Source organism: Nanorana parkeri, unplaced genomic scaffold, assembly GCF_000935625.1.
Source record: "Nanorana parkeri isolate BGI_ZX_2015 unplaced genomic scaffold, ASM93562v1 scaffold42, whole genome shotgun sequence".
Lineage (NCBI taxonomy): Eukaryota > Metazoa > Chordata > Amphibia > Anura > Dicroglossidae > Nanorana > Nanorana parkeri.
The window spans coordinates 1,074,569-1,098,963 of NW_017306310.1; the positions used below are offsets into that span (position 1 = coordinate 1,074,569).

General features: G+C 38.0%; 1 protein-coding gene across 1 annotated transcript in view; it reads right to left on the reverse strand.

Moving 5' to 3' along the window:
• Positions 1-685: 685 nt before the first annotated feature.
• CEMIP (cell migration inducing hyaluronan binding protein) overlaps positions 686-24,395 on the reverse strand; it is a 64,815-nt gene continuing 41,105 nt past the window's right edge. The window contains exons 12-29 of the mRNA XM_018571839.1: positions 20,928-21,097; positions 19,775-19,984; positions 18,571-18,776; positions 16,903-16,972; positions 16,210-16,338; positions 15,550-15,635; positions 12,891-13,022; positions 12,307-12,342; positions 12,062-12,217; positions 11,796-11,976; positions 8,814-9,029; positions 8,496-8,707; positions 7,765-7,950; positions 5,422-5,626; positions 3,250-3,336; positions 2,796-2,953; positions 2,470-2,570; positions 686-1,297 (exon numbers count right to left, since the gene is read on the reverse strand). Of these exons, the coding sequence (XP_018427341.1) occupies positions 1,170-1,297; positions 2,470-2,570; positions 2,796-2,953; positions 3,250-3,336; positions 5,422-5,626; positions 7,765-7,950; positions 8,496-8,707; positions 8,814-9,029; positions 11,796-11,976; positions 12,062-12,217; positions 12,307-12,342; positions 12,891-13,022; positions 15,550-15,635; positions 16,210-16,338; positions 16,903-16,972; positions 18,571-18,776; positions 19,775-19,984; positions 20,928-21,097 (2,669 nt within the window). The 3' untranslated portion in view covers positions 686-1,169. The remainder of the gene's footprint in view (positions 1,298-2,469; positions 2,571-2,795; positions 2,954-3,249; positions 3,337-5,421; positions 5,627-7,764; positions 7,951-8,495; positions 8,708-8,813; positions 9,030-11,795; positions 11,977-12,061; positions 12,218-12,306; positions 12,343-12,890; positions 13,023-15,549; positions 15,636-16,209; positions 16,339-16,902; positions 16,973-18,570; positions 18,777-19,774; positions 19,985-20,927; positions 21,098-24,395) is intronic.

Genomic DNA, 24,395 nt, shown 5'->3' on the forward strand with positions numbered 1-24,395 from the left:
ACATAAAAAAACACTTGTAGCTTGACAAAATATAAACTAACTCTCCGATTGTCATTTTGGTTGTGTTATTATTATTATTATAAAAAAAGATTTTTTTTGAACTGTTAATAAACTTGACATGATTTTCTAGCCTTACCTTGTACAGCATTGGCCAATAAAATAAGACTGTCTATACTTACTACAAGATAAAAAACAAAATATTTGGAACTGATTTAGCACTGGAGAAAAACTGGAGAAAAGTGGCTGCGTTGTCTATAACAGACAATCAGATTTCACAAACGGTGACTTTTATAAAGCAGTTAAGCTTACCCCATTGTTATGGGCCTCCTTCACTCTTTCTCCAGTTTTCAATAATCTGTTATATCAGTTTTACCAGATTACTAAATGTTACTTTGGATTTTAGTACCACTATAGAGTACACACCACAGCAAATAGTGAGAGTTGGAGATATTAAATGTGTAATCATTATCCATAGCAACCCAGCAAATTCCAAGTTTGTTTTTTTCAGTTATTGCTAGAAAACAAAAACCTTGTTGATTGCTATAGACAGCGATAGTCCTCTCATTTGGCCCCAGTTTTCATAAATCATATGAGATTAGGATCATGCTCTCTTTAGACATAATTGTGAACACTCCAAGTTGGCATCCAAATCTCAACACACAATTGTTTGGAGAGAGGATTGTGTTTCTTGAGTAGAGGATTCAGGAGTTACATATACTATATATCTTGGAAAGCCTGTTTGATGCAAACAATCATTCTAAACCTGAATAACTCTATGACCACATAAACAAATGTCACTAGCATGAGTGTGTGACGAAGTAAACACTTTTGTTAGTAGTGAGTTAAAATAGGTAATCTAGGGAAAATATGTATTAGAACAGTGACCCCGACACAGAGACAAAATGGGATCAAATACTCTATGTGCTAAGGACAAGGTCAAATTTTCCACCACAATAGGACAGTGCCAAGCACACAAATACTTGGCTTGATAAAACACGAAAAAGCCATGGGCACTGTGTCTACGGTACCCTATTACACTGTGTGCAGCACAAGCACAGTCTGTAAGGTCAGCAGGAGGAAACATTGTGCATTCTGGTGTCTCTTTTCAGAGCCTCCAGAGCTCCCAGGCCTGGCAGTGATAACAGTGATAAAAGCTCCTCCTATCGGCTTCATAATTTCATCTTCTTCTCCACAGGATAGGGGACAACCTGATAAATCTTTGCAGCTTCAGCGTTAGTAACCAGTTTGGTCCAGACTGGTCGGAAATGTCCTTTATAGCCAACAAAAGCTAATTTATCTGCAAACAAAAGAAAAAAAATTGTAAATTTACATTACTATTTATCATAAACTTATTTATCAGTCACTTTTCATTATTACCACCTTCCCTATCCGTAGGTGCCTTCTGTAACAATGTTATTTAAAGTTTGGAGCAGGGTCTGTGTGGCTACTTCTTTTAATGCTACAGGTAGGTAAATATTTAAGCTGTACCTGCTAACATAACCTCTGCAATCTCTGCACATACTCTATTCCCTGGGTTCCTACTGGTTCCCAAGTCAGATACAGCCACCCCATGAGAGATTCCCCACCTATTCGTGACACTGTTCCATCCAAACTGGCAACAGGATCTTAAAATTGTGAACACTTATTGATGCTGATTTGCCAGGAAGCCGGCTTCCCAGCCAGTCACCATGGAGCCGGCTTCCCAGCCAATCAGGAAGCCAGGAGGCGGGTCATTACTCGCCACCCAGCCCGGCTTCCTGATTGCCCGGGAAGCCGGCTCCATGTTTCCCTGTGGCAATGCCGGTCAGAGGAAATCTCCCTCTGATCAGCAGTTCCAGTACCCGCCCAAATACTCAGTATGGGCACCGATACCGATACTAGTATCGGTATCGGTGCATCCCTATAAACAATTATGTATCTGTGTGATTTTTTGATGTGGCATCTGAAAAGACCTTAGATACTTGGGAAAAATAATGATAGGCTAGATGTGTCACACTAAATTTCTATCTACCCAATTGCGAGTTATTATTAACGGCATCTGTTCACTGGTCCCTATCAAATGTTTCACACACTTGTCTGCATCCTCTACATAGGTATCCAATCAAAGGTGCCCATAGACTTTTTAGGACAGTCTAATTTGCATCAGCCAGGGGATCTATAAACATGAATATTTGGCTCAGCTAAACATTGATGTTTATGTCAAAGTGATCAAGGAAGGGAAGGGAAGGAGGAGAAGAGCAGCTGCTGGCATTACTTTAATTAACTGTACTTTACTTAAATTACCTGCAGGCAGCAGCAAAAATTTGAAACTTGAGGAAAGAGGTTTTCATATTTCTACTCCATAATGGAGAACTTTTAAGTGACCATTTATGGTTTACAATTCCTTCAAGCTTGTGATGACTCATTTTGTTTTATGTCATCTAAGCATTCTATTGGTATAAGATACTGAAATAGCCGAACAATTCTCACCTTTTAGTTTTAGATCAACATCTGCTCCAAGCCTTCTCAACACTTTAACCCATGGACCTTTGTGATAAAGTCTTCCTTTCGAAACAATGACCACAACAGAGCTGAAACAAAACACATATCCACTTTTTATTGTCCATTGAATCATTCATAAACTTCATATGTAACTAGATTCACATAGCATATTATGTACAGTGATCCCTATCTGTAAGAAAATGCCATAAAGAAAATACAGTGGAGTTGCCAGCAGGAACCGACCAAAAGCCTATTTCATTTGACAGGGTTCATCTCACTCCTTTACGACGAGGTTTAGGATATTATATACTCACTTGTCTTTAATGTTCGTCACATAGTTGTCAAGTTGAGCTGGGATTCCTTGGAGAACAGCAGATTTAAAGCTTGCATTGTCTACAACTCTCCCCTGATATCCATCAATCACAACCACTTGTATTCCATCTTCTGGCACGAAAAACTTCTTATTATCCACCTGTAAATAAAAATGATTGAGATTAAAAAGTATTTGGATGTGTCAGCGATAGTGGAGAAAATAAATCGGTATCACATAATGTATTTATTATCTAATATTACTACAAAAGGAAATTTTATCCACTGACATTCGGGTTTAATATAATCTTTCTGCAATGCGATAATGATATTATTTTAGCTAATCTTAAGTAACTTGAAGAGCAGAAAACACAGGTGTCCGTATTACTTTTGTCATAAGTATATTTTTAAAAGCTATGGTTTCTTCATTGAAATAGTTTGAATGCAGCAGGTTATTACCTCTATGTATGCAAAGTCATCCTTCAAATGGAAGTATCTGGTGTTGTAAGACTCTACTTTTATCTCCAGTAAGTGATCCTTTGTCTTCTGAAAAAGAAAAACATTTCTCAGCACTGGAACATGAAACAAAGTATCAATGTAAATGCTAGGCTGGAACAGCAGGGGAAAAAGAGCGGGCAATGGCTCCTTGGCTTATAAGATCAGACAGACACCCAATAAAAAGTAGAAGAGAAGTCACCATCACTCCATGAATGTGAAATAATCAGCTTGGACTTATTCGCAATGTATGACATAGGTAGATCATCCAATGTTTTGGTGGCCACGCTCACCGTAGCAGAGGTCCTTGCTCAGGGTAGCATAGTGACACCCAATCATCTATCCCCTTATTTAGCGGGTGTGTGCTCACCATTCAATTCTGTACAGAATAAAACAGCACGTTTTTTTCCCTTTATATCCTTTTCTACTCTCTAACTCATCCACGCCAAAATCAGAAGGAAATCACAAGTCAACGGAGGGTGAGTTGACTTGCATATGTACCATCTGATTTTCTTCCAATCCATCCCATTGTGATACATTTTTCAACAGATACTAATGGAAGGGCACCAAAAAACGAATGGGTGTGGATGGGGCTAGTTCACACCGAATCCGTTGCCTTATGTTGTGCTGAAAAAAAGTAGTGCATGTTCTACTTGTTTTTCAGCACAACGCAACAGAATGGAGTGGTGTGAACTAGCCCCATTCACACCCAATAATTTTTCGGTGCCCTTCCGCTAGCATCTGTTGACAAACGTATTGCATCCGGTAAAGGTGACATTTTTACCAGTAAAAAAAAAAAAAGGTTAGAATATGAGGCTTTAGGAGGTCCTAAACCTCAGAGGGTTCACTAAGTAATTATGTCTAAAAAGGACAAACTAGATTATTGTTACTTTTCCTTCATCATATACCTCCACTGTGATAGATTCTACTGTGTAAGTTGTGCTATGTGCAATTCTAGTTGTAACAGTCACATATTAATTTATTGACAATTAGAGTATAAATCCATCCCAAACTGATTTCTTAATTCAGATACAAGGTTTGTACTTCTCTCTGAGACTATAATGGGGCTATTTCCTTGCATTCCCTGTTCTGGTGACAGTGGTGACTCAGTAAAACCTATATTTAGTGCACTAAAAACTGCAAACTTTAACCTGTGCATATGCATATTAAGCAGAAGAAATACATGAAAAGTAAAAAAAAACAGAAAATATACCCACTGGTATGTACAGCAAATGATATTCAAGACCTTTCAAAAATGTATTTATTTTTTTACAACAAACTTAAAGCCAGACTCTGGAAACAATGATAATGCATGGCTGGGTGATGTGTGGAGGACTGCTGCAAAGTATAAAAATCTTACCTTGCAGCATGCCGGCTCCTACACACTGGGCTTCTAGGCACTGCAGGGAGAGAGGAATGTGACTCCAGCAGTCTAGGGCATCAGTCGTATCCCTGCCTCTTGTCACTACTTACCCATTCATAAAATGTCGTGTATTTAAAGAATAAAGGCGTTCTGTGATTGGAGCAGAGATGATGTCACAGCCCTGCCATCTCCCCTCCTCCTCCAATCACAGAATGCCATGTATTAGTTGAGGAAAATACAAGACATTTTGTGAATGGTTAAGTAGTGAGGAGAGGCGGGTGATGCAACCGGAGCAATTCACAGCTCGAATCACATCCATCACTCCCCGCGTTGCCCGGCATTATGTGTAGAAGGCGGCATGCTTCAAGGTAAGTTTTTATACTTTGCAGTGGCCCTCCTCACATAACATGCAGCTTTTTAATGATAATTTACACATTCAGTATAATGTATAAATTGTCATTTTTTCCCAGAGTTTGGCTATAATTTTTTTACCACTTGTCATGTGGCTTGTGGAAGAACAACTTGGCCTTACCTAGCCATAAACATGATTAATTTATAACTAAAAGCCAATAAAATATAGTTGTAATATGTGTATTCATCTGGGTCTAGGTCATAAGAATTTTCATATTAAAAAAATAGTTTAACAACATTTGTGAAAACGTTTCCTACACACAAAGCTTACATTTTATGATTTCCCTAAATTCCTTAGACAGTATCACCACAAAATAGAGGCCGCACCCCAACTCTCATAAAACTTAAACAAGGTCATTTACCAAATCATTCCCATGCAGCTTCTTTGGCAGAGGCACATCCACTATGGGTATTTGGGAATATTTGGGATAGGCCGAAGCCTGGCAGTCGCTGACACCAGAACCTTTGGGAATATCGGCTTTGATCTTCACTCTTTCGCAGCCTTTTACTGAACAGAATGCAAATTTATCCTTTTCATTCTGGCTTTTCAACATAATGAACAGCAGCCTACAAAAACAAAATGTAAATTTACTACATGAGTGAGGCACTTGTACCAAAGACTTCTGCATACATACACTATCCTTAATGACCTAAGCTTGTAGCGGAACATTGCTCTAAAATTAAAATCAATGTATGCCCTTATACTCCATGGCTCATTTGTTTTAGTTATTCAAATAAATAATTCTATTATACAGTTATTTGTGTTTATATGGGAACACTGCCATATATAGCCAGGTTTTTCCATAAGGAAGATGTAAATCTAATAACTAAAGTCTCAAATAAACTTTGATATGTTAAAATAATTTCTAAAGTACTATACTTGGTGATCCTGCCATGTAATTCCTTGTTCAGACACCTCCTGTTATAGAGTAACAGGGCTCTGTGCCTGTCTTCCAGCTGTTTTCCTGCAAAGTGACCCTGACAAATGTTCTTGCAAAGAAGACTACAAGCATCTGTGACAACGCACATTGTACAAGCAAGTTTCACTGTTGTCAGGAAACTAGCCCTGAGAATTAATGTGCAGCAACTGCTAGAGTGCATGCATGTAGATAGGAAGTGGATGCAAGAAGGCTACTGGGTGATCAGCAGCACTGATATGTGGTAAAGGATACATAAAAGCTGAAAACAGTATTTAAAAAAAATAAAATAAAATAAAAATATAAAAACAAAAAAAAACAAATATTATAAATGCTTACATGCAGCATTTTTCCTTCCAAAAAATTATGTTTTATGGACCTTGAACTTGCTAGAAAATCTGACTACTCCAGGAGAGTCAACTCCCTAGAACAGCCCCCTCCCTCCTTGCATGTGAAAGCGCTCTCTTCTAATTACTGTCTGTGTTGGCCCAGCTTCTCCACCCCTCCCCTCTTTACATAACCCTTAATGTAATTGTGAGATGATGAGCATGTAAGGGAATACTATAGAATGTCACTTGAGGGACAACTCTGAGCCTGCTGACATCACATCTAGGATGGCGGTGCCCAGCAGAAGTCTCAGGCCTTTTGATGTCTACACAATTGAGGTTTTTACAGGTAAATAAGATGCCTAAAATATGTTAAAGGCACATAATGTATAATATTATGGGAACTTTTTTTTTTAAAATAAATGGTCTGCCAACAGTGTCTCTTTAAATCTTCTGCACAGCAAGAATTGAAGTACTACATGTGCCACACTGTCAGCATCAGACAAAGATTGCAGCAGATCTCAGCATTTGTGCAAGTCACACAATGGCAGTCAGATGTCTCCCTTTCCGTCATTTTTAGGAAGATATCTGCCCATCATTGGCTTGTCTTAGCGCAGTCATAGTAAGACAATGTTCCAACAGAATTAGTTATTTGTAAAATCCAGTAAAGTGCAGTATGGTCCTAAAACAAAAAGGTGTTTAAATGTCATTACTTCTGCCAAAAATCCCACATAAAAAGTACTCAGTTCTCCATAAAGGCTAACAGGTACAACCAAACAAATTATATCTTTATGGATCAACTGTGGGCAAATGTGCATGCAGAACAACTGGTTTACAGCTCACATAAAGGCTAAACATTGAGGCTGATTTGCTAAAAGATTTGAGATTGTTAATACAAAAAATTGTGTGAATGTTCACTTGAATTATCCATTCATGTGCAAATAAAATAAGTAAACATGGATATTCTTTTCACACGACTAAATAATTGAACTGAATCTTCACACAATTTATTGTGTAAACAGTCTCAAATCTTTTAGTAACGCAGCCTCATACAGGCATTTCACTCCAATTCAGTTCTTTTGGGTTAGTAGCCTTCATCAGCACAAGATGGGCACCAAAGCCTGTAGGAAGTAGGGCTTGGTGAACAACAAAAAATAATGATGTTGTGTGAGTGGATCATAAGAAAACAAAGTCAATTTTAAAGAATTATTGGGTTATGTAAGGGGGTCATAAAAAACAAAGCCCCCCATAATAGCTTCTATACTGTATTCATATTTTTATATTATCTCTCTTAGAATACAATTTGAACTATGTTTTCCACATTCTATTCAAGAGAAGGTGGAGGAAAGTTTAACAAACGTCTGTGGTTTTCTTGTATTTCTTCACATTTGCAAACACTGCATTAGGCTTGACTGCACTGTTGCTTTAGCATTGTTTGTGCATCTTGTGTAAGACCACATACCCAGCTTCTTCGTCCCAGTAATAATATCCCCTGCCGGGGGAACCTTGGTGCACTTTGTCCATTTGGAAGGTTCGTACAAAGGTTCCTGTCTTGTATGTTTGCTTCGTAAGCCGATTGTGAATGTCTGAGAGGATGGAAAATGTTGTCCCTTTAGGATAACAAAATCCTATTTGAATCCAGTCATTCCTAAAATAGGAGAATCATGTGTTACCACAAGTAATAGGAACTTGACATCAAATTTCCTAAGGAATCAAGTGGCCAAGAAAAATATTACATTTTGAGATGGCTATTTTTTCCTGGCTCAAAGCGCATTGCAAGAAGTTCTAGCAAAACATTTCAATTAACCCAAGGAAATCATTTTCTAGTGCCGGGAATACAAATAATAACACCACAAAAGAGCATTTCAGGTTAGATGTTTTATCTTTCAAGTTTTATTTCATGTATTACTTGTAATGTAGAAACATTAAATGGTGATTAATGGACTGCTGGCAAAAGAGGTCTGAATTGAGCCACAGTCTCAAGAGAACAGTATATTAGAGAAGTAGCCATAACAGCACAGAAGTGGATGGTTTTGTGCTGCTTTAATGAGGGCATGTTATATCATGAACTCCGTTTGTCCTGCTTTTTCATATTGGTCTATTGAACAGATGTTAACATGAATGCCCCTCTGAGCCCAATTTAGATGATGAGCATCTAAGATCACCACCTTTCAAGACACAATCATGACCTACCTTTGGAAGTTAATAATCCAAACAGTCAGCTCCTCAGGGGCGGCCTTATCCCAGTGCACTGTGTAACCTTTTAGCAAAGTGATTACTGGCTGGTATTGTTGATAGTGGTTACTTTTCCCCAATGCGCCTTCTAAGTATAATGGATGATCAGGATACTCATCTTTAATGATCACCATTCCAGCATCAGCTGGTCTTCGAGCCTGGATGTAAATCTGCAAGGTGTCAAATATTATTAAGAGCTCATACCGTGATATGTAAAACAAAGCAGTGACAACTTTTTTAAAGTAAGTCAGTGTATGTGAATAAAGCGACACTTACCTGCGCAAAATTTCCATTGCAGATGGCTCCCTTCCAGTCTGGTACATCCAAGCAGCTAGGATTTCTCAACAGCCAGTTATCATCCTTCACCAAAAATGCCCCTGGATATTCTGAAACTGAGCCGTCCACATCTTGAAAAACTGTGGTCTTGTCCCCATCCATATTCATTTGATTAAACCATGGCCCAGGTTCACCAAAGAAAACTCTGGAGGACATCTGAAATGGTGGGAAATTTAGTAGTTAGACATTCTGAAACTCTTAGTTCTGGCAATGCAGATGTGTAAATCAGTGTAAATAGATGTAAAATATAATCAGCTCTGTAAGCAGCATTTACTACATGTCTTGTCCCCTCTTGTTCCTCTAGGTAAAGTAAACCAAGGTCAATTGTACCTAAACTATGAACCAAACATTTCCTGCCTGGCATGGAGTAAGTGTAAGAATAGATACTGCTGTGTTTATAGAATAGTATAACAAGCAAGCATTTTTCATTGGATAGCATAGATATTTCAGAGGCCGGCAGAGACATAATGGAAAGGATGATAGACAATTTATAAACATATTACTAGCTTATTCTACCTGCTAATTGGATTGATTGGATAGCTTTAGATCTGACTCATCAGGGGCGTATTGGATCTATGTGGAGAGACCACTGGTTCCCCAAAGAGACCAAGGATCCTTCTCTCAGCATGCTTGCAGAAGAGAGGCTTTTCTACTCAGGATGTGGCTGCTTTTTAAAGAAGATGAACTTTAAGACTTTAAACATCTTTCACTTTGATATACCTGGAATGTATTTAACTGATATAAACTGAAATTTGAAATACTAAATTTAGGAATTGCCATACGATTAATTCCAGTTGCGTTTAATTTGATATGTAGTGTATACCGGTTATGTTTCCAGCTGTTTCTAGCATTAATTTTTGGTGACATTTTTACAATAGGTAAGCGCCCCCTACTTTGGGAAGGGGGGTTAAAGATCCACAGCATTACACAACCACATACTTTTCTAGGCAGACATATTTATCAAACCAGAAATAAGGATATTCTTGGTCAGAGTGTCTATGGCACACTTAACTAGAAAAATGCAACAATTTCATTGCTAAAGATTAAGCAAACATTCTTGCCCAAAATTGCATCAGCAATGATAAATGAGCTCTGGATGTACAGTATAAATGGATTTTAGTAGCAGTGTCTACTATTCCCTGACATATCATCAGACAGAGGCCCTGCTTGTGTAATATCAGTCAGACTTGGCCAGAAGATCTGGCTGCAACAGCAGTCTCTTACAAAGAAATGCTTCCTTGTCATTTGGCTCCATCAGTCACAGACCTGACACATGTCTGTTCCCTCATAAAACAGCAGCAAACAGAGATGAACAAACCTTATTCTGTGCACTGTTTTATAGTAAAACATTATGTATGTGTGTGCAAAGTGTTTGCATTATGTATATTTACACAATGATGTAGATCATAAGTTGCAATGGTGACAAGTTCCTAACTACAGCCATAGCAGCTAATGCAGCTAGTACGCTGTTGAGGGGGCATCCCAAGTTCAAATCTGAAAAGAATTTGTGAAAAAAATTGCCCTTTTACTATAATAGCTTTCTGCCTCACAATGAAAATTCTCTCTGATCACTGTCTCAGCAGTTAAGAACCATAGACTACATTTCTGTACATTGATCACACTAGAATCCATCCACCCATATCAGCTTAGTTCCAGCCGACGCAACGGAGAAGCTCGTCTGCTTTGGTAAACAGCATAAGCTCAGCACAACATCTACTCATAAGTAGAAAGCTTAGTCTCTGAGCAGCATCCAAGGATTGTGGAGTGACTCATTCAGACTGCCTGGTCATTGTTAAGGTGTATACTGTATATAAGATGCCCATAGAGAAGTTAAGGGGGTATAAAACTGGGATGTATTTTGAGTCACCCACCTCTGATCATCAGTGTTAAGTGGGTGTATATAGGGGTGCATTATATTCCTCTGACATTAATGGGGACCCCATTAAAATTCTGCTGTGAAGCCTTGGGATTTCTAGTTACACTCTTGAGAGGTTACATCTACAGCTAGGCTTTGGTTCCTGGGAAGCCCATATGCCCCCATGCCTCCTAGTCAGAGTTATAAATTGACACACACATTGCAATTTTTTCATTATGTTTTCAATGTAACACATAAGGTAAACTCACATTTTGCAACTTTAAGACAGTTTTAAGAAAATATTCCTAGTGTATATCTATAGGGGGTACTATAGAAAACACTATGCACAATTGTACAGTCAATGTCTAAAAACTTGACATTCTGCTCGGATCTAGTGAACTGTTTGCAACAAACCCAGGCACTCTATCATGCAGCATCGTCATCCAGTTTTTATAACTCTTTTGTGACCCCACACAGAGGTTTTAAAGAGGTTTAATTCATGTTAAGTCATCCGCACCCACACATTTTCATAAAAAAATTCTATTAAGATATTAACAATAGTATATGAATATTTCCTGTTTATATTATTATACTCTTGGCTTCTTTTTCATGTTTATTATGAGCTTCTTTGCTAAAGCATACGAGTTCAATAGCGCAACCTTAGATTTACATGCATAGGTGAAATAAGAGGGTTTGAAAATAAAATAAATTATATTTTAACTTTTAGATTTTAAGTAAAGAATAAAAATATAAATATAAACACCATTTCAAAATGTACAAACATAAAAAAACAAATACAATTTACCCAAACAAATGCAGTTTCCATTTAAAATAGTAAGAAAACAGAACACAACATGATAGGCTTTCATGTGCCTAAAAGACAATAGCATTTTATTAGGTTACTTTGGATTATGCACTGTGCTTTTTTAATTATGTTCTTTAAAATCTTGTTCTAATATACAACCTTAGGAGATGCAATGCAACAGTCTACAGTGCAATACTATAATTTCACAAGCTGCTATAGGCATATTATAAAATATTTGTGTTCAATGAGCAAAGGAACTTACAGGAACGTCTTCAAATGTGATTTTAGTCACATTGTTGTTGGGACAGCTTTGCCAGGAGTTGTTCAGGCGGAAACCAATTGCGCTGGTGTGTCTTCCCTCCAGGGAGACATATTTGCGAAATGTGCAATTTTCTACATTGATCGGTCCATCGTAGATCTGTAAACCCCGAATAGGAAAATTCCTAAATACAGACAAGCCAATGTTAGTCATTCTACATTTCTACTGTAGCTACCGAATCACAAACCATTCACTATTTCAACACTCACACTCCTCTGGGTAATGTCCTTCCACTATGATCGATGCCTCCAGGACCCCATATAAGGTTGTCTGCCATTTCTGTCCCCACATTGTTGCTTTCCCCAACAAATAAGCTATTTTTAATTTCCTGTTTGGATCCATCATCATCAGGAAAGGTCCCTCCACTAAAAAAAAACAAAACAATTTAAGCAATTAGAAGATTATAGTGAACAAACAAATAAAACTATTACAGCTAAGATATTAAGATAACTACCTGGCTAGAGTTAAGCTGATACCATTATCAGAAAATCTGTAGGGAAAAAAACAAAAACCAGAAGTTATCTTGCACTTTCAAACACAAAAAAGCAATGGCAGCTTACATATTTCAATTCTGACAAGACTAACATTTATTGTAAACTATACACTTCTACACTAGGACCTCGCCTCACTCTATGCACTGCCTTATGTAATACATCTCTAGAGGTGGAAAGACTGTTAAAACATTAGTATTAGCTTAGAAATTTATTCAAAAACATTCCAAGCTAAGGAGTATTTCCTTACAGTAGCCTTACTGCAAATATGATCTCTTCAACGAATCAGATTATTTTTAAATCTAAGATTGTGAAAGCTCTTTATGCGTTGTGAATGGTGTTATGCTCTTTTAGGTGATTGGTTAAAATGATTAAAGCAGTAATAATATGACAGAAAACCTTTCTATTTCCAGCTGTTGGCCTATGTCACATTGCTTGCTTTATTAGAAAATACCATCTGCCAGTAGTTAGGGTACTCGATTATCTGAAATACTTGCACGATAAACAAAAAGGCTTCATATCACACGCTGTAAAATTCTAAACTTACTGGCAGCTGTCCAGCCAAACATCTCCACCCCGCAGCCAGGCTCCATGGTCCTGGTTCTTGTAAGCAATAAAATGCTGGATTATTGCAGGTACTCTTGGCTTGAAGGGATCAGCATCCTGATGTGGCCCATACCTGTTGAGCATTTGGAAATAGCTTAAACAGACTTCATGTGCAAGGGAAAAGTCATAGAATGTATGATCTGAAATGATTCATGTATTTTTAATAAAAGTTTTATTGTTGTAGTGCAAACCCAAAAAATCAGACTGGATTAATGCTTTCAGTGATGATATCGTGCAAACTGTGTTTTAAAGACCGCTACTTTGTGGGCTTTCTAATAGTTCCTCAAATTTTACAAGTCTATCTATCTATCTATCTATCTATCTATCTATCTATCTATCTATCATAAACCCAAAGACAAAATATGAATACATTGCATCTTACTAATCCTTAACTATGGTAGTTGCATTGTTTTCCTTTTTTAGGCATTTTTTTCCTTTTGTTTTCACCTGGTGATACAGCCAGTAATACTTCCTGTCTAGGATGGCTCCAATCTATGGAGGAGCAACGGAGCCACCCTTGGACAGCAGCATTGTCACCCTGTGGAGTGGTAGTGTCATATGAGATGAACTAGCAGATTATTCAGATTTACAGTAACAGGTTTCTTTTTAACATATTTAAATAAAAGCTGACCATTGTAAACACCCCTGTTAGTGGTAAATGGTTGTTTCAACCCCCTAACTACCACTTTTGTTGGCAGCTTGGTCTGTTAAAGGAAGTTTAAAAATAACAGACTAAAGCTGGCCATATGCTAGTAGATTTCCCGAACAAACGATCTTTCTTTACTAACAAAAGATCTTTCTTTACCACCCGATAATGCCATCAGAGACTTGACGAATGTCGAACAAACTTTTGTTTTATTTTAATATTCGATTTTGGAATGAATGGAGTTTCCCGAACGAAAACCACATTCACCGTTTTTGTTTGTCAGATAAAAACTTTCCATCCTGCTCCTTCAACTTTTTTCATCACTATGGTCGAAATCGATGACTGATTTGACCCCATCAACTAATAGAAAGTCAAACAAAAAATCTTTCGTACAAAATTCTTTAGGAAATTGACTAGTGTATCACCACCTTTACTAGTCAAATCAATGCAATTACAATTATTTATATAGCGCCAGCAGGTGAAAATAAAGGAAAAAAAAGGTGTAAAAGAGACTCCCCCCCCCAACTTTATTCCACACACACCCCCCTCCCACCCTATTGGTTATGTACATTGTGATATGCCGCCTAATGTGTAGGCGACACGTTCTTCCCTTACACAGCTGTAACTATGTGTCATTTGCTTGCCTTGTATTCCACAAAAACTTAATAAAACATATTGAAGAAGAAAAAGTGTAAAAGAGAAAACGTATGCAGCTATCACATTTAAACTCAGGAGTTAAATCTTAAATATGCCTATCATTAGGTTTTGGATATTCTTATCATCATTGAATTGGTGCTGACACTGTCCTTCCTTCTGGAGGGCGGCTACTTTTGTTCCCCACGGTCCTTGTGTGTGTTGTAAAGTAGCCACAGCTCCGAGCTTGCTCTCGTGATGGACTACAATCTCACGTTCAGTGTACTAATTTCTATTGAGATTGCAGCCCATCATGGCCACCCTCCAGAAGGAAGGACAGTGTCAGTGTTGAGTGATACACAAAAAAGATATATTTTTGTTAATAGTTGAGGTACTTGAATGCTTTTTTTGACCCTGAGGTCACTAATTAGCCTCTGACTTTAAAGATTGGTAAGATGCAAAATATGAAATTGTTGCTTTTGGACTTAGATACACTTTAAGCTGGTCATTGTTTTAAGATGATGACCAGATATTTGCAAATGCTCCAGCTGCTGAAGAATCATAGAGGTACATAAACAGTTGCATGCTACAAGTTAATACATCTTCAATGAATACACCTGCAACACCAATAGTCTGCCATTTAAAAATACAACCCACAACCATAAAATGGTGCTTGGTGTTCAGAATGTTAAAGGCATTAATGTAATGTGCAATAGTATATGTCTCTTCCAACCTGCTGGTAAAGTGTATCTAAAGCCAAAAAAAACAATCAGGAAAGGGTTAGAACCTGTCAGGTTTTTATTGGTATCTGTGTACTTGCTAGGGAGAGATTGTTAATTGTCACCAAGACAGGAAGTGATTGGAAATCCAAAATTTTAAAGTTGTGTCTGAAATAGGTGGTGAAGGGGAATCTTCCATTCGGAGTATTTTTTCTGTGCGAACTGTCTAAGAAGTAATTTCCTCTCACTTACTGTTGTTTCTCGGGACAGAAAGTGAAGGGAAATCTAGCCAATGGACACAGGATAAATAAAGCACACCTGATAGAAGTTTTAACTATTCCTTACTCCAAAACTGTTCAAAAAAGGTTGGCTTTAAATACTTTTAAAGTATATAGTGGTATAGCACTGAAAAACTGTTAGTGGAAAAATCAGCTAGGTTCTCTGTGTGCAATCATGATCTACAATACATTGTTGGGTGTTTTCACAGTAACTGCAACACCTGTTAGGATCTAAAGAAACATAAAGACACCACCAAGTGTCTTCTAAATGAGTACTTTTAGTGAGTGTAAGCTTCTTATTCAAACACACAAGTTGTAATTTACCGTGCTCCAATCAATGTAAAGATCGGCCTCTTATCCTTATCATTGGCTTCCGTGGTTTTTACTCCATTATCAATTATCATTCCAGCCTGTTCAAACAAATGGGAGATTAAAAACAAGTTCTACTAGGGGCCAAGACATTGAAGGGTATTTCCCTGAATCAAATTCTACTTATTTTTAAGATATATCATTATTTTTCTATTGTATTTGTCTTCTATAAATACATTAATAAATAAGCATAATACATATTATAAAAAAAAATAAAAAAAATAAGCACATACAGTTTTCTCTTGTTATTACGTCTACTTGTGTCAAAGTATTAGCAAGTCTGCGTTCAGTACTCATTATTATCATTCAGTACTCATTATTGTTTGAAATGCAATTTTAACACTCAGCCGACTGCTCTTCCACCAATCTTTCTTGGTATAGCCTAGTTGTAATGTACTGTATATTTGTGACACCACTATAGATAAGATAGGTATAGTATCATTGTGGGCATGGACAGTTGCAAACCCACATATTAATATAAAAACTCAACATACAGATTTCAAAGAACAGTGTACACATACATACATACATACATCCTTCACTTAATACAACTAAGATGTTTTTTAAACTGAACCTTCAAAAAAAAGAAAATATAATCTATGAAGTCAAACCCACCCTGTAGTTGGAGTGTGCTCGATTATTATTGAATATTCCCAAGGGAGTGTGCTCAGAACGTCCCGGAGCGTACAAACCCTCAGAAGGCCCTGTTGGTATGTGGTGAAAGATGAACCAAAATCCTGTTTCCTGGGAAAAATAAATCAAAATGTCAAATACTCTTCAAACAAATCTCTTTAAATATGGGATCATGTTATTCTTTAACCCAAATATATGAAACATTTCTTCTTAGTATTATTCTTTACCTCAGTTATATTGTTAAACCTATCATTTACCATATGAATAAACCACACTAGACGTTCTACTAAGATTCTCCAGCAGTGATTATTTAATGTTACAAAGAATGTGCTGGATTATGACTTCTCTGATATTTCATTTTTTATGTCTTTTAGGTCTATGTGAGGCATTTATATCTTTTCAATGGTCATAAAATAAAATCTGCCCTGGCCAGAATATCAAGGTGAGAATTAGTAAGTTTAATGGAGCCTCTAATTATTTAACATGCTTCAGTGAACAAAGCTCAGCAAGAGCTTGTACTGGATTCCAAGTGTAAGGTAACTTATAAACTCTTCCAGATGCACCAATAATTTATAGCCACTTTAAATGTACTCTGGGAATAGAGCCTTTGTATTCCATTGTATGGTTAAACTGGCCTGACAAAAAAAATCCCAAGGCCCTCTCTGAAGTACTTACTTCGGAGCCAGCAGCAGAGCAGTTGATGAGATTGTTGTTGGGATTGGCTATCCAGAATGTAGAAACAGCACTAAAGATAAAGATAAAATAACATTGCATAAATACAGGATCTAGTGCGATCAGTACAAATATTTTGTCTGCTAGAAGACCTTTCTGCTGGTAAAAAGTCTTAATATCTAATTCTCTGACCCCATGTACAAGCGATGACACAACTAACAAATAACCATAAACCATCATTGTAAAGTATTTAAAAGTTTTCTTTAAAGGAGGACTACGAGGTGAGTGCTTTTTACTCACCTCATAGTTCTAGCCGACCTGTGACAATGAGACTGTCAAAGGTCGGCTCAGTAGATCGGGAGGTGAGTGAACACATACCGGCGTTCGCTCACCTCTCGATCCTGTCACGGCTTTCTGCCGTGACAGGGAAGGGGCTGGATTCCCCGCTCCGATTCCGCCAGCGCTGACGGACGGGGGAGGCAGAGCCAGTTGTCAGTCACGCAGCTGGGCGGATCCAGACATAATTGTCGGGATCCGCTTCAGCTGCGGCGTCTTAGTATACCGCGAGCTACAGCTACCGTGAGCTACAGCTCGCGGTATACTGAGCCTAGGGTGACAGGAGGACGCTAGTTTGTGTCCTCCCGTTACCCTAAGGAGAACTATGGAGAAAAGCCTTAACCCCATAGTTCTCCTTTAAAAACAAAAAGGAATTAATCCGCCATTTCATTTTCTTATGCTGACATTAATACATTTTTTCCACTAAAAATTTAACTATAGGAGAAATAAAATTGCATATATCTCATCATCACATATATAATTTTGTATTTTGCCCGTAGTCACTTTAATTGTAAGATCACTATCTCTGTGTTAGCGAACTGAAATGCTGAAAAAACATCCAGTCGGTCACGTCATATAAGTGCCCAAAAAACTCATATAGCTTTTCCATTAAACCACTGTAAAAAGATTCTAATTCCATTTCATTTTCTGGAATCCCTAACAACACCTGTATTTAGAAAGGTGAAACTTGAGGAATATAATATATTTTCAACCATATTATATAGTAATGTCAATAATTGTAATATATGCCTTCTTAACTTCTTTACCCCAGAGGAGCCCTTTAATTATTTTCAGGTTTCAGGAAATCCCTGCTAAAAATTATGATATTAGTAAAGAATGTGATGTTCATAGATTATTTGAAATCCGGGGCATCATCATTTCTAACACTACTTTATACAGCACAATTATTATTAGTAACAATCATGAAATTAAACAAAAAATACCAATGGCCAAAAAAAGAAATATGGTGAAAATTGTGGTGCAACATTACATTAGTGGTCAGTGGAGATATGTGTCTTTTCATTGGCGTTCAGTAGATGAATGCATCCTTAAATTTGTGATCAAAGTTGGACCTCTGTACATTGGTGGACAGTCTAAAAGTGACCCCTTACATTTGTGGTCAGTGAAATTTGGTCCCCTATATTGGTAGACAGTGTAGACAAAAGATCAATCCACCACTGCCCACTCCTCAAGAAACCCCTAGCATTCTCTGGAGGAACCCTGATTGATCTGGTATATGCAAGAAACCAATAATGATCATAAAAATCTGTTGCACCCACCACAACCAGATTTTGCTATCTGTGTACATGTTTTTATAGCAGTCTTAGTACATACTTGCAGTCTTGTCTAGGTTTAGCCATATATCCTGGGAAGGAGCCTTCAGTAATAGTTCTGCACATTTTACTGTCTCTGTCAGAAGGTAGTAGAGTTCCTGCTTTGATAAGAAGTCCTAGACAGTGGTCAAATGTATTACGTTCTTCAGGACCATCTTCCGTGAAAAAACAGTGGCCAATTGTGTCGTAACCAACCACGTCCTTTACCTAAGCAAAAAGGACCAGAATTACTGCACTGTCTACACTTAATTAGACCCCAACAAGCCCAACGCTCAACAAAAATTATATTCCATAACTATTATTTTAGTAGAATTCTAAGTCAAAAGGGGTCTCACGTTTTAAACCATTTTCCTCCCAATATACAAGGGGACCGGATTATGGGCAGAACACACTTTTTCTACACAGTTTATTTAAGCAAAAATGGATGGATTGGCTTTAGTTTATGGAAAAGCTTTCTCAGTCCCTGTGCTTTCACAGTCAACAATCCTAACAAACTCAATCCACTCATCATTGGTACATATGATCATATGTACCAATGATGAGTGGATTGAGTTTGTTAAATTCAACCGCATAGTGTGTAGGGGGTTGTTCGTATGATCGTTTTTTCTCATCAGTGATTGGCCCCTTCCCCTCCAATAGTGGCTTCTGGGCTGCTAGCTATCTGTTTGGCTGCCACTCAGTCTTATTCAGCCAGCTAGCTCTGCACATGCAGGTTCTGATGAAGGGGGCCATGGAAACACGTCAACCACTACAGCCACAACCTCTGCTAGTGTCTGTGATACACCGACCGGGGATTGTGCGAGTTTGTCTGGACTCGTTTGGATTGACAGCTATTCATTCCCGATGTCTGTTCAGCTTTTACATTGCTACAATTGTGAGCAGCCTAATATTGTTTTTATAACTTTTATACTAATAAATCAGTACTGCACAGGGTTGGGCGCTCTTCTCTGTGTTTTCTTTGCCGTTAAGGATAATAAATGTTGAAAATAAATTTAAAACCACAGAAATGGATTATTACAACATGGGTAAGTGCATATTAGGAGAATTTGGGAATTATCACAGCAAAAAGGAATAAAACAGGCATTAGCAACTAAAAATAATAGTCTCCTTTTACATTAATACACCAGATTGTTTTGCACAGCTTGTTTAAAATTGGTTAATAATATAAAATGATGACATGTTATAAAGAGATTGACAATTCCTACCAGCAAACCGTTGGTGCCATGGACAGTGACACAGCGAGAGAATGAATGGTGAATTGAGATGTCTTTCACATAGGTGGGTGGGTAGTGTCCACCCTTTTCGTCCACATCACCAGTAGTGTGGAAATGAATTGGGTAATGTCCCATTGTTTGTTGTCCCATGTGCTTCAGCTCTATTCCTTCCAAATGAACAGATTTAAAGCCTCTTCCAACCTGAAATCACAACTTACAATTAGAACACTTTTTATTGTCAGCAAAAAGAAACAAACATAATTGAATTCTTAAAAGATCTCAATATTCACAGCACTGTCATTCAGACTTTAAGTGGATCCTCATAGAATAAATATCTGTTAAAAATAAGTCAAGGCAACTGGACTTGCTGTATTTTTCTTGAAGACGTTTTACTGGTCATCCGACCAGCTTTCTCAATTTAGAATGATTAGTACAAAAATTATCTGGGAATATATATGGTGAATGTTGCTCCAATCTACATAATCTGTTAGTCGCAATCATCTGATACACATCACTGCTACAAAACTGCTTATGTGACATGTGCACTAATCCATGAGAAGACCATGGTAAAAAAAACATTTACCCCTGAAACAAGTATCTAGCAAAAGGAATTCCCAATCTATTGCTTGAACCAGTTCCTGAATCAGCATTTCAGCCAGAAAGCTAGCATTTTTAGAATGGTTGGCAATAGCAGCCTTACTGTTTGTCACAGTTTTGGTTTTCTGCAACCAGAAGTCAGATTCAGAGAGTGAGGGCCTGCATTTAGAGCATTTCATACGGGAGCCTCCTTACAGTACCTCAACAAGGGGCAACCTCATCAATGTACTGCTGCTCCTTCATTATCAAGTCAGCAGGCCAGGAGCAGACACAAACAGTGGAGAGTGGAGAAGGAAAAGAACTTCTGTCAAGTTTTTTCATCATGCCATCCAACTGTAAGTTCCCTTAATGTAGGGAAGGCGGGCTTCCCCTGGGCTAGTTTTGTAATTCCTTTCCTATGATTATAGGCAGACTGTTGTCAGCTATTTTTTAAAGAAAAGCATACACATCTGATTGGTTAATGCTTTTGTTTTGCAATGAGAACCACAGTTCCTTAAACATCACTGCTTGGTTTGTAAGCTATCCCATTATAACAGAGTGCACATACCTTGAGGTGACCACCAAAAGTATCAAAGCTGAAGTATTTACACACATCACTGTTGTAACAAGTGTCCTCCATTTCTCCAAGAATTATGACATTCCTACTGAGAAGGCCAACTTCTGCTTGCATATCCACTCCGTCCGTCTCCTCACCGATATGGAGATACTTAGCTGACCCTACAAAGCCAACAGGAATTTTCATTAGCAGTTTATGAACTTGCTTTAAGGAAGGTTTTTCAACTCGGCTTTGGCAAAAACACTGTTCCAATTTAACTAGCAGAATCCCTTTGTAGATCCAATAACAACACACAGGCTAATGTCAATTCCTGTGCTCGGCATGCACGCGAGTATATTCCAATAAGCTATTTTATTGCATGGACTAGGACAATTTTTCATTTTGGAAAATAGAAAGGCAAACTGGCTTATTGCTTTCTTCATAAGCCAATTAATGTCTAAATAATGCCCAAATGTTTTTTGATTGCTGGACAGAGTAAGGAAAAGTTAGCATCTCTGCCAAGCTCCTGTTGCTGTCTATGTTCATGTTGGGGTGAACTCTGTCAATCCCTTATCACCTGTCACTGGGACAGAAAAATGAGCAAAGAGCTTTGCAAAGAAGACAAAATCACATTTATTTTGTTGAGTAGAGAAGGATTAGAACTTCTGTCAAGTTTTTTCATCATGCCATCCAAATGTAAGCTCCACCAAGGTAGGGTTTCCCTTGGGTAGTTTTGTAATGTGTTCATATTTTACTACACTGCCAAGTACAAAAACAATCTTTATATACCATTATGTTGAACTAAGTACCTCTTTAAGCCAACACATATTTTTGTGCCTAATATTCTAGACTCCAAAGATGAACTTAAGCTCAAGCACACACATAAACTTAAACTATGTAGCTATATCAAACCAAGAAAACAGACTGATTTGTATATGATTGTAATCACCCCCATGCAGGTCTCATAGAAAATACACAACCATGTTAGTGTAATGTACCCTTCTGTGTCTCAGGAAGTCTGAGAAATACCTTGTCATACTTGATGCTCGATAACTTTACAAAGTCCTGTGGAGCAGGGACTCAAAGATCTGTGATTAACAGGAATGCTAAAAGACATGGCAGACACATAGAACCAGACCTGTCTAGCCTTACCATTTGGCTACCTGCTTTGAAGCTACAGATCACATATGGTCCCTGTTTCTCTCGCTCCTACTTGAATTCCATCATAAAATTCAATTGTCCACTAGAATTAGAGGATTACAAATCACAACAGTTTCAGCCTCTTTGCATGCAATGTTTGAAATGTCCGGTCCATTATTATGTCTGGGATAACTACTGCATTCCTAGACCTTCTGCTTCACTCGCTGGGAGCCTTTTATTACAAATCCTGAAATATTTATGGAGGCAATGTGTAGAATGCCAGTATGGAATATTAACCGCCAAACTGCTAGGCTAGACGATGTATTATTACAAGCCTCGGTGCTAGAAAGACAGGCAGATCATTATTTTATAGAGTTCCAAGAAATTGGATGATACAACTTGGTATTAGTCAAAAGGTAGCTAGAATATATGCATATTTATTAGTCTGCAAAAGAAATACTTATAAAATAGTACCAGAACTCCTTTTTTAGAGTGTTGTCCTATTATTAATGTCACATGACTAATTTTGAATACTTGTTGTGATGCAATGCTTTGTGCAATACACAGCTGCATATTAGAATCACTGTGTACACATTGGGCTTGATTTACTGAAGAACATGAATATATGAAGCAGTTCCTTGTGAATTGTTTCGTAAATATTCGTTCATCATTGCAATGCTCATGTTTTGTAAATGCATTACGTGTTAATAAGTGGTACCATATGCAAAACATTCAATTTAAGTAAATACTGGCTTAAAATTAAAAGTAGGAAGCATTATTTTATATGTTGGCCATACTGCTGACCAGCATTAGGCAAATTATTACTCAACCTTCCCTCCCCCCTTTCTTTTATCTATTTGTCATTCTTTTGTTTGCCACTCCGGAAGATGGGCTCATATCTTTTGCCTCCCTTCTCTGGGCTTGGTGCTCCCTTCTGAAACCCTGGACCTGACGGCGCTCTCTTTTGCCTAGAATGATACAAGAGATTTGTGGATCCAGGAGTGAGTACGCAGAATATGCAGGGGAATGGGAGCAGCTAAGGGAATTTAGAACATTGGGGTCCGAAAGCCAACAGTAATATGTAATTATGTATCTATGGGCATTTGCGTAATCTGTTGTCCTCATTGATCTCTGTACCCTTGCAAATTTGGAAAAAGAATTAAAAAAAATATTAGTCCCCTAATGATTATATATGCAAACAGATTTGTCCAACCTGCATAGAATCATAGAACACTTGGAGAGAACATAATTCCCTGAATTCTTGAATTGTGTAAATATCCACACATCAGCATGCAGATATTCAAGCAAATCAAAAATTGGCAATTAAGCACATCTTCTGATTCACTCATCACTGGTGTTGACCTTGGGCTTTTTGTAGGGTCAGCACTGGACAGATTCATTTTTAATTGTATCACTGTTAGGAGAAACATTTTAATTCCTATTTCAAAATGTATTAGTGTTGTTGAACCTTTTAGTTTGCTGTGGTATTGCTATTTTCCAAATGGTTTTAAATGATTGGATATATAGAAAACCCTGTGTTATCTTCTCCCAGCATTCTCTCCACCCACAAAATAGATCCCTTGGCTAGGATCCCTTCAGTTCCCAACCAAATAATTATGGAGGTGGACAGAGGAAACCTGAGCTCTCTCTTTTCTTATCTCATCTGGAATCTGGAGGGGAGAAGATATTTTTTTAGAGGCTGGGATTAAACAAGACATTCTGGAGTGCAGAAATATTGATGCTCAAAGCTAAATTAAAGCGTATCTAGATCCGAAAGCAAACTATTATATTGCAGATTACCAGTTCTAAAATGTGGTGGCTGCATTAGTTTCCTTTTAAAGGAGAACTATGAGGTGAGTGCTTTTCACTCACCTCATAGATTTAGCCGACCTGTGACAATGAGACTGTCACAGGTCGGCTCAGTAGATCGGGAGGTGAGCGAACACATACCGGCGTTCGCTCACCTCTCGATCCTGTCATGGCTCTCTGTCGTGACAGGGGAGGGGCTGGATTGCCCCCTCCCCGCTCCGATCCACCAGCGCTGACTGGCGGATAAGACGGGTGCACGCTGCTCCATGGACTTACCTTGTATCTCTCCTCGTCTCCCGGCCAAACATCTGAACTGCACATGCACCCGCCCCAAGATCCTTTGCGGCCGCCCAAGACTCTTCAGATGTTCGGACAGGAGCGCGCGGCGAAGACACAGGTAAGTTTAAACCTGTTTGAAAAGGTGTTTTTAAAAAAGTTTTTACGTATATCTACTGCTTGCTTGCAAACCCTTTAAGAACATACATTTTTGTTTATGATTCGACCCTTCAGTAAAGGGGGCTTACGTATCAA